This window comes from Acanthochromis polyacanthus, chromosome 7 (assembly GCF_021347895.1).
Source record: "Acanthochromis polyacanthus isolate Apoly-LR-REF ecotype Palm Island chromosome 7, KAUST_Apoly_ChrSc, whole genome shotgun sequence".
NCBI lineage: Eukaryota > Metazoa > Chordata > Actinopteri > Pomacentridae > Acanthochromis > Acanthochromis polyacanthus.
In genome coordinates this window covers 15,354,754-15,374,276 of record NC_067119.1, presented here as the reverse complement: position 1 = coordinate 15,374,276, position 19,523 = coordinate 15,354,754, and the positions used below count along the sequence as shown (strand labels likewise).

The 19,523-nt window shown below is 42.8% G+C and overlaps 1 protein-coding gene across 1 annotated transcript; it reads left to right on the top strand.

Moving 5' to 3' along the window:
- Positions 1-389: 389 nt before the first annotated feature.
- On the top strand, positions 390-1,984 carry gadd45ga (growth arrest and DNA-damage-inducible, gamma a). The gene is given in 6 exon segments (XM_051951188.1): positions 390-510; positions 627-725; positions 840-921; positions 924-1,054; positions 1,206-1,260; positions 1,263-1,984. Coding segments are annotated over 6 exon segments (552 nt in total). The 5' UTR covers positions 390-456; the 3' UTR covers positions 1,394-1,984.
- Positions 1,985-19,523: the final 17,539 nt, after the last annotated feature.

Below are 19,523 nucleotides of genomic sequence, written 5' to 3'. Positions count from 1 at the left end.
CTCTATGCTTGTCCTTTAAATGTGAGTTATAAACATGCATAACTGAACCCACATGTATTAACAGTAGCCCTGGCGTTTGCAATGACTGTGAAAGTCCAGAATAAACAGGTCATTTAGTGTTTTCTACATTGTGGTGATGTTGGATGTTGACAAGAAAAAGAGGCATTGGAGGTGGGTGGGGGGATTTCTTGAAAGGTTGTAATCTCGCCCCACGTGGGGTTGTCAACAAGCTCAGCCAAACTGTTCGGGGACTTTTGCTTTCCTCATCCCGGCTGTTCCGAGCCAATGGTAGGAGGCCGGAGCGGAAAAGACCGCCCCTTGCCGAGAAACTACGCTGCGCTGCTATATAACCACCCACAGGCTGTTCCGAGCTCAGAATAACACGACAGAACCACACAGAGAATAGCACAGCCAATTTTACCTCGCAAAAGCCCCGATCGCGCTTGGATTATAACTATGACTCTGGAAGAGATCCGCGGACAAGAGAACACAATGGAAAACAGTGATAGGTAAATATTTTTACGCACGGACACGGCTTTGTTTGCGCAATTTGGTGGATGCTTTACAGCTTTTATTCTTTTTTGAAAATATGTGCTGATGATGTGTCTTTTCTTCTTTGTCAAGGGGTGCAAAGTGCAGGCGCAGCCCTGGAGGAGCTGCTGGTCGCTGCCAAGAAGCAGGACTACCTGACAGTCGGAGTTTACGAATCTGCCAAAGTCATGAATGTGTAAGTATAGCAATGCCTAAAAATGTTCAATCGCAGTTGGGAGTTTTGGAAATTTGGAGCGCGATCACATGGGAGCATTTGCTTACCGGCTTTCTTTGCTGTTTGTCCCACAGTGGACCCAGACAGCGTGGCATTCTGCATCCTCGCCACGGATGAGGAGTACGAGTGCGACATTGCCCTCCAGATCCACTTCACCTCATCCAGGCTTTCTGCTTCGACAACGACATCAACGTGGTGCGCGTCAACGACATCGAGCGCCTGCCCAACCTCGTGGGTGCAGACGAGACCGGCGAGCCCAAGGACGCGCACTGCATCTTGTCACGGTACGTTCCCACTCAGGCTGAGAGCTGGCAGCCAGTGAATCATGCATGCATCACTCCTCTGTCTGAATTCTCTGCACACGTTGGCCAAGTGCATGACTGCATCAGTTTCTGATTCTAAATACAATTGTTTTTTTCTTTATTCTGTTGTATTTTAGAGCCCCAGTGCAAACCCGTGGAAAGACCCTGCTCTGGACAAGCTGAGTCTTGTCTGTGAGAGAGCCGCAGTGTCTACGGACTGGTGCCCACCATCACACTCCAGAACGCTGAAGTGACATCCCCCTACAAGTCTTCACATGATGAGGAAGCTATGAAAAGAAAAGTCAAGAAGCTGAACTTCACCTAGGGGTGTTGAGCCTTTCCGCCTTTACCTGTCTTGGATTAAAGAGGCTGTGGCTGCAATCCCCCTCCCTGCCAGAGTTCAAGTGCATTCTGGGTCAGCACATTGGTTCTGGATGACCCTGTGGAAGGGTTCAAGTCAGAGGTCAAGTGTGGGACTGGGTCTGGTGTTTGTGGACTAGACAGAAAGCCTGATTGACACTGAGAAGGAGCTGGACTGTGCGGCTGAGTGGTAACCTAGAGATGGTAACGGGCATCTGGGAAGAGATCAGAGAAAGTCGCAGTGAACGATGCTGTACAAGTAATGGACTTATGAAAGCTGGACTGAATCTCATCAGAAGGGAACAAGACAGATGCTGGTCCTGAAGAGGGTATCTGAAAGTGTCTAAATGGACTTAACTTTCTTTTTTGAGTGCAGCCATCAGGAAGTTCTTGGAACAAGCAGAAATGTTGCTTGTGAATCCTGACTTGAGCTGTGACACTTCTTTTTATGGACAAATATTTTACTTGCAAATATGCAGACAGAACAATGCAATATTTATTTGAATTGTGCTCATTTTAAAAATGATTTGTGAATAAACATTTGGAATTAAACCCACCCTTGCTTCTCAGAAATGTCATTTCTCCTTTGCAATATGTTTCACAGACAAACCCAAAGTGAGCTGAGATGCAGCAGAAAGAGGGAAGTTACATCAGATTGCACAGATCATTATCAGGAAATATTGCACAATGGGTTATTACACTACTACGACGTAACGAATAGATGTGGGTGGCAGGAAAGTAAAGATCAAATGACTGGGGTGATTTAGAGTAAAGAAGAGAGGGGAGAGCAGAGGCATTTACAACACAATGCATGCTGGAGATGTGTTTTCTCCAGGCACTGACCTTTTACCACTCATGGACCAGCTGCCTCGTGCGACACTGCAACAAACTGCTGAAAGCAGAATCGAGGTCGAGGTTGAGAGGGGGACTTCAGGAAACTGCTTGTCCCTTTTTTCATGCACAGGCAGCTGGTTCTAATAGATCTGTGGTGTCAGGGGAAATGTTGCTAGTTGTAGTTTTGTGCATCCAAGTGGAGCTGGGAGGACTGCATGCATTAATTTACGCCACTTTGAGAAATCTGCATAAGTTTTTAAAAAGTCATGCAATAGCATATGAAAGCCCACATATGGGGAAAAAGGTTTGTTTCCCTGCAGACACATGCACACATAGCCACGTGTGCACCACAGAAAATGGACTGGGAACTGGAGCTGAGCTGTAGCAGAATGAGGCCAGCAGATCATTTGCAGGTAGAGGGGAAATGCGTGAGTCTTGTGGTCGGCTCAGAGCTGTGGGCTGACAGTAAAAGGGCGGCCCACATCAAAGAGTAGCAGACTTCAGAGGGAACTCATCTCGATTTTCTTGGCAGCACCGTGGTCTCCAGCCAACCGCTGGTCAGACTCTGCATGTGTACTCACATGAGCACACAGGTGAACACGAGCATGACCTCTCTGGTATGTGCACGCCTCGCTCACATACGTCCTCACAACAACCATGCAGCAGCACCCAACCAAAGGAGGCAGCCGCTCTCTGCTACGGCTGTTCTCAGGTAACTGCAGAGCATTCTAAGAACAGAGGAAGCTTCCATCAAACAGAATTACAAAAAAATGCATGCAATAAAGGGGCTTTCCAAAAGCCAGTAATATGGGAGACTCCAATAAATTACCATAAAAGCTGACAAATCAACTAGTCATTTCATCATATGTACTGTCAAATTGTAGATTGGGGTTAAACAGTGTTGATAGGAAAACCAGTGTGGCTTATGATTAGTATTTTTCTGTGGTTGATGCACCGTGGACTCTGCTATGATTGAACATGAAACTTATGTCTGACTAAAAGCTGAAACACAATATATTGAAAGAAAAATTACCTCTAAAAGTCCAAGCCAAAACACAGAGCAGATCAGGACACATGTTAACAATGCAAATGACGAATGAAAAAAACACTATTCAGTCTCCAATGCACCCAAAATATTCAAGGATTTTTGTTTAAACAGGTCAGTGCTGTTAAGGCAATGAAAAAAAAAACATTTTCAAGAGCAATACCAATCGCCATTGTGTCTAGCTTTGGGCTGTTTCGGAGGAAAAAATGCAACCTTTAATGATTCAGATAAGACTCCAGTGGAGTTATGGGCTCTGGGTAAGTGTAGAATAGTCACTGCTAAGTACAAAGTATGCTGTTAAATAAGACCTTGACTTAGTTTTGATAAACGTTACATTGGTCTTTGTTATTGATTAGATCTTTCTTTGCATTTTGTAAATCCTACTTGTCCGTATCAGTCAGGCCTGCGGTATCTGCTGTCTCAAACCTTATTTCAGTGGCAGCAGCTCATGCAAGCCCCATGCAAGATTGAAGAACAACAACATGCCCTCTTTTATTTATGTTCCTTTTGCCTACAGGTGTATGTGGGCCAGCAGACAGCATACAAAAAAGAAAGCTCAGGCTGCTGCAAAGAGCTTCTCGCCTCTGCTGTTGCTGCTATTTGTATGGAGTTAACAAACATCTTCTCCCTGTGTTGGCTGTGGTGCCAAAGCCTGAAGCAACAGACCAGACTGTTGAGGCAGCCGACTGTCTGCACGAAGTCTGAGCCAGAGATCTAGACCTACGATAGACAGAGAGCGAGGGAGTGAGACCAGACAGATGTGTGCTTTCAACTGTGGCACAGAAAAATGGTAAACATCACGTAATAGTGCTAGCAGCAGTTGTAATTCTATTTAGACCTTTCTTTCTCTTCACACAGGCCCGATGAAAGGTTATGCTCTATTTTCCATGTGCCAAAATATCAGACATTTGTCATCTGGTGGATAGTAAATGTAAACACAATTTATGAAGCCGGTTAAAGGCCAAAGGTATCTTCTTTAAGGAAAGACACTTTGTGTGTTTCTTGCTGACAGTTGCATGAAAGAATCAATACACACTCTGCAAAGCTGACATCCACAGTCATTTAGCGTAGCTTCGTATTAAAACTTATCCATGCCTTTGAAGTTTACCAGTTAACATCTTCTATGTCTGATGAATAAAGTTGTGGTGTCAGTCTGTGATAGCTGCCTTTCAACTTCACACTGATAATAAAACTCTAAATACTGGCTCCTCCAGCTTCAAACTGAACAAAACAGATACAGGAGTGTTATTGATCTTCTTACCTAACTCTTGACAAGGCAATGAGTAAACGCATTCCTACAATGCCAATCTATTCCTTTAGTTACTTTTTAAGCTGTACTTGAAAGCAGAATTACTTAAAAATGGAAACAAGTCGGAAAAAAGATCATGTCTCAAGTACTAAGCACCAGCATTTTCAACTGAAAATTCACTAAAATGGCCAAACTGTTCAGCCTCATTGTGGTGGATATGCACACAAAACTCCTGAACAAGCTTGGCAATGTGGAAAAAGTACAAAAAAAGATTTCCAAGGATGGCTGGTTGTGTCATAATCTCTTGTGCGAAGTTAAAATTACAGATATAGCAATAATAGTCATGCTTTGCTTGCTTTCTCCTGTATTATTAAAATCCAACATAATGCCGTTTGACTATTTTAAGCCTAGTGAAATGTTACGGTATTTGTTTCCATATTAGGAGATCTAAAATTCCCAGGCTTGTGGTTTAACTGTGAACGTTTCACTTGGACTTCAGTCGAGTAATTCTCTGCCCTTCCCAGAGCCATTACTTTCATGGATAACTGTGGCCCCGTATTCCCATTCCTTCTCCATTTCACTTACTGTAACCACAGTCAGATGTGATTACACGATGAGATGGCAGGCAGCATCCCCTCTCACCCCACCCAGCTCAAGCTTTCTCACTCTTGCGCGGCCACATTGGTACCATGAGATCATGGCCCAGCTGGCTCTGGCAGGCCGAGGAGAGAGATAGCTCAACGGACTGCTGGTGTCAGGTGTCTAAAATCTAAGTACAGGGTGTGTGTCACTCACTGGAGAGATGAGCTGCACCCTTACTGTTGCTTGTGCTGCTTCTCAGAATGAGCTCACCCTTCAGGAGTCAAGTGGTGAGCAAGCACAAAATGCACAAATTCTTCAGAAGTTCATCGCATCGTGCAGGGAATTTCTCATCGCTGTGGTGGCCCAGGTGATACGAGAACAACAATGTGCTCACACATCGGAGCTTCTGTTTGTGAAGAATCACTGTCAGTCTGTCAGCATGACCTCACATAGGTGGTTTTCAGTTCTGTGGTTTCTGCTAGGCTGAGGTAGCTGTAAATTTTGAAGCTCACACTTGTGCACACACCTGGGCTTCTGAGGTGACAACACTGCACCGGGACGGATGAGATCACATGATCCAGACCTCTGAGTTCAGAGGTAATGGTCGCGGTTGTCTTTTCTGCAGAGCCTATAATCAAACTGAGCAAAACAGCTGTTTTTAAGCCAATGGGAGGGTGACCAGGTTAGAAACACACACAAATACACAGACACACCTGACCTACACGTTAGAGATGAAGTGTGTCCCTTTGGGGGGTAGAGTGACAAACACAGAGCAGGTCATTGCAGATGAGGTCATGACACACACTCAGCTGCTGTTAATATCAAGTACTACCCTTGAGTCTGGTGAAAACCGATGAGACAACTGCTGTAAATATATCAGCTGGGCAGAGAATGTTTTCAAATTTACACGATAATCCCACCACTATTTGTGCAGGATACAGTCATTTGGATGTTTGTTTTCAAATGACTGCAATTGCCTTGGGATTGCATCAGGGTGTTTGTTGAGTAGCAACTGAATGGACTATAGTGGATGAAATGTGTGATTCCTGAGTGCAATGTCTAAGATATTAGCACAAACAAGATCATGTGTGGACCCTCATTGCCTTTTATGCTACGAAACTGTGGCCACAGCTTTTATAAAATGCATCTGAGCCATGGTTCCAGTGACCTCACATAAACTTTAACAGCTTAAATCACATGGCTCACATGGCCCAAGTGCCTGATTTCTAATGTGATTGTCTCATGGTATTTCACATGATCACGTGAACAATGCATAATACTTAGATGAGAAAATATGTGACTCTCTTGAACGAATCAAGAATGCCACACAAACTACCCACAGGTCCACAATGAGCGCTCTGATACTAAATGAGATTGGGACATTTGCTTTGCAGAGAGATAACTTGAGGAAAGCCCATTCAAAGGCTGTTTAAGGACAACTCAGTGTCTGAGAGTCTTATAATCTTGAGTGGTTTGTTCAAGCACAGCAGGGAACAGAGAAGTGGAGAATAGAAAATGAAAGCAGAAGACAAGCAGAGTATAGTGCAGAATAACTTAAAATAGAATCTCCATCCACTAAAGAAAAGGGCATTTAATGAATGTTAGAATGCATTGTATTTTTTCCGCATACTTTGCCTGTATCTCCCGTCTGCCTGTAAATTCTATTCATATTTTCTGGTTTACTCTGGCTGTCTGAGGTGGGGCAATGCTAAGTGATTTGCTAAATATGGGGAGCAGACTGTAACCTCATTGGGGCTGACACATTACTGACATAGCTGAGCTTATCCTTCCAGAAGCACATGTACTCTAAGCCATGCCAGGAATCCCCTCTCACAGCCCACAATCCTCAAGTAGAGCAGCGGACCGGAAGGCATGGCCATAGAAGCACAGCCCGAAGGAGGAGAAATGAAGTAATGCTGCTGTCTATGCAGATACAGACAGACATTCAGACACACAAATAAAATGCGGGGAAGTTGCAAGCTATTTTTCTCATCTGATCATAGAATTTCTACTCTGCTCTGGCATGCAGACAGAGAGGTCAGACAGGGTGACCGGGAGGATTCAAGGATAGATAGAAAGTGCATAAAAAGAAGGAGATACATACATAGCACGCATGGTCTAAATTCCAAATTCCATTACGCTGATGTTTAGTACTATTTCTGGCTAAATGCAATCAAGTCTGAATTGGTAACGCTCATTCCTATCCATTAGGGGATTGTCTCATTCAAGAGCAATTTTGGACACATTTGCAAAACAGAAATAAAAGGGTGTGAGACAGGAAGACGGCGTCCACTGAGTATTATTTGTGTAGTCACATGATGGTTCTGTGCAGCCATGAAACAAAGAAGCCAAAAAAAAAGCAAAGAAAGAAACTGGAAATGCACGTATCTTGCTTTAAGGATGTGCATGCTGTTTTGGTGCAGTGGAAGCTGTTAAGGCAGCATTTTTACTTGTTTTGTTTTTTCTAAGAAGGCGAGGGAGAAAGAGACAGCACAGAGTAAACAGTGTTTCTGCGAGACTGCCTCTTTGCTTTCAGCGCACATGCTAATTAGACTGAGAGACCTGAGAGGAGTTGAGCAGCCAGCGACGTTGCCTGGCTTGACACGGAGAGAAAGCGAGCGGGGAAGGGAGGGGAGAGGTAGAGACGACAGCAGATTAGGGAAACTGAGGGGATAGAGACGGCTGAGAAGTAAAGGAAAAGGGCAGAGGAGGATCCCAGCTGAAAGCCTTGTTTGCTTGCACCGTGCCGTCACTCGACTGCAGGTCAGGGTTATAAGGGGACTGATGATGCAGGGACTCCTGCACAAACAAGTTGACTGTGTGTATGTAAATGTGCAGTGGTGGATCACAAATCATGTCAAAGGGCATGTGCACACACTCAACAGACACACAGAAACGCATAACAAGAGAAGCATGTGTTGTTGGAAGAGCTTCGACTTGGCGAGGGAGTTAAATATTAAATTGAACACAACATGTTTACAGTTTTCCTATATGCATGTGGGCCTTGCATGTTTTTTTTCCAGTGTTATGAACATGCTCCTTGAACCAGTGAAGTATTGCATAATAACATCAGATCTGGACTGACTGACCATGCTCTTGGCAACACATCTTATCTAATGGTGCTTCCACTGTAACAACAGCCTCTGAACGCTCACTCTCTGATCAAAACAAACAGCAGCTGGCTACATGCTCATACACTTTGACTCAACTTCCAGCAGCAAAGAGGAACTATGGCACATAAAAACACAAACGGTGCACGTTTCTTCCACAAAAACAGTGAGAAGAGTCTCTTTCATGCGTGAGAAAACACCTTGAAGTTTGCATGCTGTAGCCTCGTGTGCAGCATTTCAATTTGTAATTCCTCCCAGAGGATGAGTTGAAAGTGCAATTAGAATTTTGCAGAGGGCAGGGGAGAGATGTGTTTTTCAAGGACTTTTCAAGGGAGTGATGCAATTGCCCCTCTTCCTTACGTTAGGTTTTTCATAGCAACATATCATACTTAACCCAGTAACACACTGAGCATAGCAACAGTGGTCCAGTTTATCCCACCTCCTCCTTTCTCACACTCCTGTCTCTGCATCTCAGTGCTTCTTCATGCAATTATGAAACAGATACCTTCACATCTAAACAGGCCCCGTGTTTGTGTGGGTGCACTATCATTGATGGAAAAACAAAAATAAGCTTTTTGTTTTGCCGGTGTCATTTAATCTGTAGGGATGGATGGGCAGGCAGAGGGAGAAGAGGAAAGGAAGGGGAGGGGGGAGGGGCTGAGCTGGAAGGCCCGAGAACCAGCCAATCGGAGGGCAGGATTAGCTCGAGGCAGGCGTAAACATGAGCTGTTGCTGTTGGTAACAGAAATCTGATTGGTTGCTGGGAGTTCTTGCTCAATCGGATAGGTGTCTCAGTGTGTGGGTATTTTGATCACTGTTATGGACGTGTTTATCTGCTGTTATGTTCTTTAATAACCTTGTTATTCTTCCCCCTTCTGTTTTCACTTACAGGGGAGGACTTCACGGCCCAGTCAGTGCAGCCATACCATAGTAAAAGGTCTGAGCTGTTACAGAACCACTCAGAGAACTCCCAAGAACTTTAATAATAATAACAACAATAACAATAATAACGCATTTTTTTAAATCTGTAACACACTTTCTCAAACTGCCGCAAACTAAAAACAAATAGTATTTAAACTAGGCTTAAAAACAACTGATAAATAAAAGTTACAAATTCAACAGTTCAAAGCATTTTTTAAAAAGTATGTTTTTAATCCTGCTTTAAAAGTTTCTAAGCTCTTTGCAGCCCTCAGCTGGATGTGGAGACAATTCCACAGGTATGGGGCAGCTGAGCAGAAAGCTCTATCCCCCGTGGTGTGGAGTGTGGCGGAGGGGATACAAAGAAGCAGTTTGTTTGTTTTTCTGAGTGACCAGGCAGAGGATTGGGGAGTGATCAGTTCTTGGAGATAGAGAGGCGTGTGGCTGGGTCAATAGGTCAATAGCAGGATTTTGAAGTTTATCCGGGATGAGACGGGGAGCCAGAGTGGGGAGTGGAGAATGGGGGTCATGTGGGCATATTATATGGGCTTATCATCAAGATCCTGGCAGCGCAGTTCTGGATGAACTGAAACTTCAGGATGTTTTTACCAGGAATCCCGATGAAGAACTCATTGCAGCAGTCCAACCTTGAGGAGTTTAAGGCATGAACAAGTTTTAGAAAAGGCCTCGTTTCTCTTATCTGAATGGCAGAAGTAAACACGCTGAGCGGCCACAAAGCCTGGACATTGCGTAAAATTACAAGTGGAAGAGAAAATGTGATGCAAGATTGTCAGGACGGGACAGATTGGCCACACTACTGCATGATGCAACTGCTTTTCTTTGCTGCTGACTTGGAGAGCAAATTCTTAAGCCTGTTTTCTGGTGTGCTTTCTCTATTTGTAGATTTGAGGTGGTATTTGATGACACAAACACCTTGTGCAGCCCTACAAATATTCAAAGTCCTCAAAGGCAGCAGCATGACATGTAATCCTAGAGGTCAGCCGCAGTCTGTCTGCACACCGAGTCACACTCTGTTTACCACAGAGTGAGCCAGAGAACACAACGCTGCACACGCCAGGTTTATTTACATGCTCTTCCTTCCTGAAATGGGCGGTGCCACTCTGGGCATTCCAGTGTTGCTTTGGAAACAGGGCTCCCACAGCAGCCAATAGGATAGTGGGGATTATGACATGTGTGCTTTGGTCTGTGAATTAATCAAACAGTTGTATCTACTGGGCAGCCTATTGACAGGAAAGGGAGATTTTTTTTAAATCAGCTCATTCAAGGAAGAAAAAAAAACACACTGGGACAACAACGTTAGGATCAAACAAACAAGCTGCTAAGCCAATTAAAAATCAACAGTGTAATCTCCAAATGAAAGGAAATGAGGAGTGCATGTGTGTGGATCTGCCTGTGTGCTTTTGTGTGTGCCTATTTTGCTACGACAAATGCTTAATATGCTCTTTGTGATCGCTGTTATTTGTGTGAGATGACTGAAATTTTTTCCATAATTTTCATTTCTTGACCTCAGGGTCATACAGAGACTGCATCTTTGAGCATGAGGAGTCCATGCTGTGTTTTTCTCTTGGTGCACATGCACATGTATCCATGTGGATGTTATACAGCTGTTACTGTTATGACAGGGGTTGATTGCTGGATCTGGCACCTGTTTTAGACTCCTTTACCGTCAGCATCCAGTTTACTTCCAGTTAGCACTCACTTTATCACTGTGGACACAAAAAACAGAAGCACGGCTATATACCCGGTTGTAAAATATGGTAAATATGGGAGCACAAACACAATTCAAGGTGTGATGTGGACTTGGCAAGAAATCAAACAAAGACACTGAGATGCTACAATTTTCAATCATGGGTCACTGCATGTCATTTCAGATAGTGGTATTGTTGCACTTGTCACACATTTTGTACAATTTTAGAATATTTTATAAGTTTTCAGACCTGGGAGTTTTTGTATTTTAATCATCAAATCAACATTTTACCTGGAAGGTATTTTTAGGGTTCAGTATCTCCACAAATATAACTCCCACAGCCATGAAACTGGGTAGGGAAACAGACAAAATTGTTTCCAGCAGATCCAAGTGATTGAATGGCTCCAGCAAAAAACAAACAAACAAACAAACAAATTTTTAAATATTGGCCCTTGAAAATGGATACAATGGCAGCGTTTGCAAACAAAGGTGCTATTGGTTTATATTTATGGGGGTTTTCATGTTTCCTACAAAAATACAGTAATTGGGCAACATTTTAACAACTTTTGAGGCCTCTAATATGAGTTACAATTTGATGTGCTGCGATTATAGCAAGCCGAGGTTCTGGTTTTTTGCTCTTTTGACATGTCAAAATGGTAACGTAGGCTCATTTGTAGGACCACCAATAATGGTGTCCATAGTGGTCTATATATTGCCAATGTATGTGTTGCGAGTTGATTCTATTTTAACTTCATGCTGATGCTGCCCAATGTATGAGGTTTATTTTACTGAATGTTCCTGTACACATACTTACTGTTTATTGAAACACATAATGTTAAGTGCTATAACAACAATACGAGTTAAATAAACAAGATACTGACAAAGCACCAAAAGAAAACAATACATAGCGTCATCGTTCCTCAGTGGATTTACATTCCAATTCTTTGTATAAAGGAAACTCTCAAAGGCAATTTCAGAGTCTCGGTTGTTTCCCATGTCAAGCAGTTGGAGCAGAGCATATATTATTGACAGTGAACAGCGGGCCCACTTAGGTGCATAAATTTTACTTTTACATGAAGTTTCTAGTCACTCTTGTTAGTGTTGAATCCAGCCACCACTTTCTGTCATACACACAGGCTGCATGGACCATTTTGTATATTAGAGTTTGTGGTTCTATGAATAGCTCCATCATTTTGACATGTCATGATAGCAAAAAACTGGAAATTCGGCTTACCATACGTGCCGCACATGATGTTAAAGGCCTCAATAGTTGGTTAAATGTTGACCAAAGACTGCATATTTAGTAGAAAATATGGGCACATCCAGATATATGCACTTGCAGAAGTTTTCTGGAGACACAATATCATCCTTGTTTGAAAATTTTGCATTTTCCCTCTTTCGTTAAAAACTTGGCCTCTGTTGGTGACATTTATTCATTTGGATCTGGTGGAAACAGGATGTGTTTTTTTTTTGGTATCCCCACTAAATTACTTGCGGGTGGCAGTTCTATTTCTGGAGATATTGAACCCTTATCTTTGAATATGTTTGCCGTGTTATAATAAAAGCGAACTAGACTGAGTAGCTGATGTTTGTCTGGTAACAGTTAAAGAGTACCAGTGATCTGCAAACATTCTAGTGTGTGAGGATGACAAACAGTGAAAGTGTGGTCTGTGTTTTTGTGTGTGTGTGTGTGTGTGCTTTTTTGTTGTGTGTGTGCATATGTGTTTGTGTGAATGATATGTCGTAGAAACCATGTGTTACCTGCCACACAGGATGCAGCTGCAGCAAGTAAACAATAGCTTCTTAATAGTGTGTGACTGCGTACATCTGTGTGAGTGTGTGCATGGATCTGTGTGCAAGTGTGCCTATTACTGATCATTTCTTTAAAACAGAGCTTCTTTGTCATTTCTGTCTATCCTCTTTCCCGTCTCTCTTAAATCCACGACCAGCTGAATGTGCCCTCAAGGCAGAAGAGAGGTAATCTAATCAGTAATCCACTGAATCCATGTTTTGTTTTTTTTCTTCTTTGGCCATTGGCACCACAAAGCATGTGAGTAAAATGACATTTGCATAATCACAAGAAAACAGTGACATAGTAAATTCGCATAAGTTCACCCACAGCAGCACTATGGACAGGAAAATGTAGTCCTTGATTGATCTCTTCGCTGTGAGGTGAGATGACTTTGAATACAGCCCTCTGGAGCATTTTGCTTAAGGCCACTGCAGAGATGTGAAGAGTGTCTGATGGGAGGGATTGAATCCAGGTCCAGCTGCTTCATTGCATTTGTTACAGAAATGCAAATACACTGGACAAAAACATTGCAACATAAAACAGCCAGCATAAAACAGGAAGCATCTTTTTCCTTAGGTAAACCTCCACGTTCTTGTCCAGCATGAATCTAAAATGACTCCTTTGTCCTGGTCTAACAGCAGAGTGCCAGGCAGTGAGTTTATGAAACAAAGAAAGGAGTTAGCCAACCACAACATCCTCAGCAGACTCCTCAACTCTACCCAGCAACTATTGCACTCCGGCACCTAAACCAATCTGTTTCTGTTGCAAACACAGATATGCATGTGGTCTCACAGACCTGACCACAGTCAAAAGGTCTCACTCAAGTCAGCGAGGATTTGTAGATTTGTCAGTTGTGCATGAATGTTTGTGGCTGTTTGTGGAGATCTTGTGTATCAAAGTCAGCCCTTTGCATGCATGCCTGCATGTATGTAGACTTGGTAAGTTCTGTAGCTGCTATTTGCCTTTATTAAATAACCATTTCTTGTAGAGTATCTTGTACTGTTTGCAGTGTGTGTGTGTGTGTGTGGGGGGGGGGCGTAGTCACTAAAATGCAGATATACATGAGGGCTTTGTGTAGGCAAGCTTTCTCCACAGCCACAGAGCAAGGCAGCTCACTGACGTCTGACTTGGAAACTGACAAAGACGGACTTTGTTGCCTTTGTGGGCGAATCGAAATAACCCATCCTTTGAGCGTCTCATTTTGATTGCGTACATGCACATTTGTGTGTATAGGTGGGTGTTTATATGACAGCAATGGAACTTTATTTCCAGCAGCACATGCAGGCATCACTGCGGCATCTGTATTCTTATTAATAAAGTCATAAGAAGAAAACCCATTGCCTGATTTCTACTGAAGATAAGCGCTGATTCTTTCCTTCACACTGTTTCCAACACACTGTGATCAACAATACCCCCCCCACACATCTTACAGCAAAGTTTGCAATTTCACTCCCTCCTTCCACCTCCCTCCTGTAAACCTCCTACTAGATCTGTCAGGCTAAGTGTGCCATATGGGACTATATCCAGTGTGTGCATGTGTAGAGTCTGCATGTCTTTTCAGCTTTTCCATCACCCTCTCTCTCTTTGCAAAACCAGACATGAGTCGTCTCTCATTCAAATAGTCCCCTTTGTTGGTGTAGATTCAGGAGCAGTGAATGTCTCTTCAAACACACGCACACAAATGCACATAAATGCACGAATGCACAAGTCCCCGAGGGCTTTTTTCCTTTGATCTGGATCTTACTCAACCATAGACGGTGCAGCAGGTGTGAGGCAGCCGTCAGGTGTGTGTGTGTGTGTGTGTGTGTGTGTGTGTGTGTGTGTGTGTGTGTGTGTGTGTGTGTGTGTACAAGAAGAAGCGTGTGTTGTGATGTGTCATCAGCCATATGGCTCTTTAGCTGCTAACTACACATCTAACCCACCTCATGGACCCACTCAAACAAATCTGTCTCTCTACAAACACACTCGCTTTCACCCTGTTTCCAAAGCAGCTGTAGTACAGAGAAAGCCCTGGTGAACACACAGCCAAGAGCAAATCACAGCAATTGCTAGGCTGAGACTCCGCCAATCAGACAGCAGAGGCTGAATGCAATCAGCTACCGAGCCAATCAGATACGAGGAGTGCGGGAGAACCAATAGCAGCAGCTGCCAGAAACCGAAGCAGTTGGAGATAGAGATAAACCAATCACAACCTGAAGACTGAATCCATTGATGTGTTGTTTTTGAAGCTCTGCAAGGAACTTTTCCTTTATAGTCAAACGTGCAAGACTTTAATACCCTTGCTTAGTAATCCTAAATTTGTAGCTATTAACACACAGGGGCAACTGAACTTGCGCAACATCGGTGTGTTACAGAACAAATCCGTGCATGTTTTTCCAAGGATTTTGGAAAAACTGAAAACAGACATAGGTCTGTGGCAGATGTTGCAAGATGATGAAATTCCAGAAACTGTGTGCAAATAGTCTATCTTGTTTTTTTTTCTCAGTATTGGACAGGTTGTGTTCTAAAAAAGTTTATGTATGTTCGCATATTCTTTGTTTGTGTGCATGCCTCTTTTTGTGTTTCATTAAGTGTGCCACTGTGTTTGTCCCAGGTCACACTAAACCCTCTGACTTCATGGACAATAAAGCGGAGAGGCGTGTCATTGACACACGTGCTGCCAACTGTTGCTGAGACACAAAACGAACATAAAAACCACTTTACTGACTGTGAAGGCCCCCTCCTCATGACCATGGCACACTCCAAAATCATGAGCCACACACACCCCTATCCTGACTCTATTGTCCCAAATGAATGAGTGGAGGGGTGTATGTGTGTGTCTGTGGGTGAGTGTGTATATGTTTGAGGACAGCTGGCTCTCTGGCTCCATCAGTAGCAGCTGCCCCAGCTTCAGGCCCTCAGGGTGGAACCGTGGAACAGTGTAGATTAGAGACTGGCTGGGGTGGGGTTGTGTGTGTGAGTGTGTGTGCATGTATGTGTGTGTGTGTGTGTGTGTGTGTGTGTGTGTGTGAGTGTGTGTGTGTGTGTGTGTGTGTGTGTGTGTGTGTGTGTGTGTGTGTGTGTGTGTGTGTGTGTGTGTGTGTGTGTGTGTGTGTGTGTGTGTGGCAAAGGGTTGTGTGGCCAAGTCACACTGAATGAATGGGCTGCTCCTCTCCTTTGTCCCACCTCCTGTATCATTTTCTTTATCATAACATCTCCCTCGAAAAACAAAAGGAAGTTTATTTTTCCAAGATGAAAAATTAGTCTGCAACATAATTAGAGGGAATGAAGGAGTAGTGAGCAGAGAGATGCACAGCAAGAAAATACAGACAGAGAAAGTAGCCAGCGACAGTCAGTCGAAGGGCTAGACGGCGGGACAGAGAAATACATAGTGAGTTTTGGGTCCCCACTTGGTGCTGAGTGGGGGCCAGCTATGGTGGCTTAGTGACAGCTGTTACTCCTGCCTATAGGATATCTGAGCCAGGCCCTTTCACAAAATACAAGGCTGAGATGAAGAATGGAAGGGCCACTTTTCTGCAGTGTGTGTGTGTGTGTGTGTGTGTGCGCGTGTGCGTGTGTGTGCGTAAAAGGGAAAAATAAAGAGCTTTTGTAATGGATGGGCGTGGATTTTCACCAAGACATAAAGCGTGGCACACTTCACCCAAATGTCTCCGCAAATAAAAAGAGATTTCTGAGTGGACTGATAACGCAGGGGGAGGCAGACAGACTTTCACCACCTAAAGAGCCATTTATAACCTTGTTTTCATCCACATTGATTTATTAAGACACAATGGCATCGCCAGGAGAGAGCCGCAGTTTGTTGACACAGAGGAGCCATTCAGAGCTCCACAATAACATATTTACACAGCAGTCTAGAGGCGATGAAGACGCATGCAAATCATTTCATTGGGCTGTGCTCCAGCATTAACATTGAAACATTATGGAAAGTACACGCATCAGAAGGTTAAAGGCCCTTTAAGAGCACTGAGTCATATGTTTGCAAAATCCAGGTAATAGAGATAAATTATAGATAAAGAACAAATGAGGTGAAGTCTCACCAGAGGGAGAGTGTATAACAGAAAAAAATATTGTGTGGTTTTTTTTAGACATCCTTAATGCAACACTGACCTTCAGAATCTATTTCATTGCTTTTATAAAATTGTTTTCATAAAAAGACTGACTCAAGCTGATTCTTGGATCTAGTTTCTCTCTACAACCTCTGCACTTCAGTCCTCCTCCTCCTCCTCCTCCTCCCATCTTACATCCTCCACATGGACTGCAAACCCACTGACCCTTGTTGCCAAGGCAACATGTCAGTCTGATACAGAGTGACAGCTCTATTCAGGTTGTCATTCTCTCCCATGACAACCAACGCGCGATCCTTAATTAGGGTGAAGGATGCTCCAGAAATTAGAAAGACGGTTGATTCAATTATGGCGCCTTTGTCTGCTCTTTGTTTATTACACGGATTGTTATGAGCTGTAATGAAAAAGTCGTTTGTCTCAAAACATAACTTTGCGAAGGACAGCAAATAGGCGACAATACATGTTTTTTGAATTTTGAAAATGTTACACAAGATCCCACATGGCCACAGCTAGCGAGATCAGGATAATGTTGGCATGAATGCCAGAGAGTGTGCTCAGTGTTACATTATGAGCAGCAACTGCTGGGGGTGTCCAACAGATTCTGGACTCTCCCTGAAAGCAGGAATACAATTAGCTGAAAGACAGCTTCCAACAGAGGGGAAATAATATGACTCAGATAAGATGCACGAGTGCGGCTGTAGGGAGCAACGTGTAAATTCCAAAAATCTGAATCCAATTTTGATATTTTGACATCGTCTTTGGGATTTGACCTGAAAAAAGGTCCATTCCCTTAAAATCTCGTAAAATATTGTATCATATATTATTCTTGCTTCGTACTACATAGTACATTACATTACAAATCAGTGATCACATTTTCTCCTGTGCTGAAATCCATGCAGTTTACCATGTGATTTACTTATAACAAGTTGGGATCTTATGGAAAGCAAAATTTGGAATGATTCATATTTGTTAATAGCTTCATGCACTGCAGGTAATCCTCACAAAACGCATTAGCGAGTAGAGGTTAATTTGGCCCTCTGCTTTCAGGAAGTTTTCAGGAGGCCTTCTGCCTCTTTGGCAAATGTAATCGGAAACTATTCAGCTGGTAATTACAAAGCAAACAGGACGCAGCTTGTATTAATGTTTATATTTGTAGTTTGAAGCACTTAGCTGACTTTAAAAGCAAGGAAGTGCGCTATTTGAAACAACAGTGGAAAAAAAAAAGTTTGGCTGACAACCTCAATTCCGAGCCTGGACTTAAACGTAAAATTGCATTTTGGAAGAGTGGCTGTGCGCTGACACTTCATGGTTAATCATGCCAAAATTTCATTCTGCTCTATCATGACAATCCAGCTCTATTTACATTACATTACTATTACATAATAATCAAAGACAAAGGACAGATATTCTCTAATGTTTTCATTACATTTTCAACCAGTAAATCTGTCCAGAAATCAGACGTCCTCCCCACATAACACTCTTCTTGCAATGCAACAATAAATACAGTTTGGTTACTGTTCTATGTATCATATCATAGGATAATTTTAATTTGACAGTCAACTTTCAACTGTTCACCTTGTTTGTTCAGTATGAGCTGTTTTTATCTTTTTTTTTCACCCTGAGGAGATTTCCAGATGGAAAAAAGTGAAAATTTTAAAGCTCATTCTGCAGTTTGCAAATCTGTACTCTTATTTTACGAGGTGACAAACCAAAAAAAAAGAACCAGTGAAGTCCGAATAGCTTTCTCTGTTATTATAATCAGTGAAATTACTGACAAAAATCTAAAGAAAAGAAGCCTTAATGAAAGCTTTTGTCAGTCTAGGGGTAAATTTCCATGAGTATGCAACACCCACTGAAACCAGCGGTGACGCCCCTATTTACCACCAAATGAATATTAGCAAAAGGGAAAGCAAAGAAAAATTCTCCACCGTTTCTACCACAGTTATAGATTAGTATCCGACTCATGTGACAAATCATGTTGGAAAAATACTGCAAACAGACATGCTTACACACGCACACACACACACACACACACACACACACACACACACACACACACACGCGCGCGCGCACAGACACCTCTTCATGTCAAATAGACACACTTCTGTTGTTGTAAGTGTAAACGTACAGATGTGGAGTCTTACGTGTATAAACACAAACAGAATACGTTTTCAGGATATCTTTGTCATTTTCCTCCCCGATCTAGTCTGTTTGCACTTAAAACAGCACACGTTACTGCACGGCTGATAACAATCTGTCTACGTCACTGTCTTACCTGGTACTTGTATATACCTGTCGAACCTTCTGCTTTATGGCTGAGGTGACCCATCATCAGCCAAAAAGTCTGCCGTAAAAACACACGGATTTAACATGACAACTTCATTAAGACCACATCCTTATGTTTGCACCAGGGAAATGCAGTTGGAGGGATAGCTTGTTTTGTCTGCGTAACTATTAAATCCACCATCAGATTATTGTTTACATGCTTGTTTGCATGATGACTGACTGATCTAATCAGCATGATTAAGCCGTATAACTTTCTGAGGAATCTGTAACTCATGACTACATGGGTGGAGAGGCACTTTTCAAAATGTTATGCTGCTATGGGCGGTTACAAAGTATACATTTTTTTGGCATGATACATGAATTTTTTATGCATGTTGTAGAAAATTCCTCAGATCTTAGGTAGGCTAGCTTCTGCAAAAATACACAAAGGATCATTCATGTGTCATTATGTGTGATATACCAAAGTGCATGCATAATGCTGAAATATATGATCATTTTTTATATTGT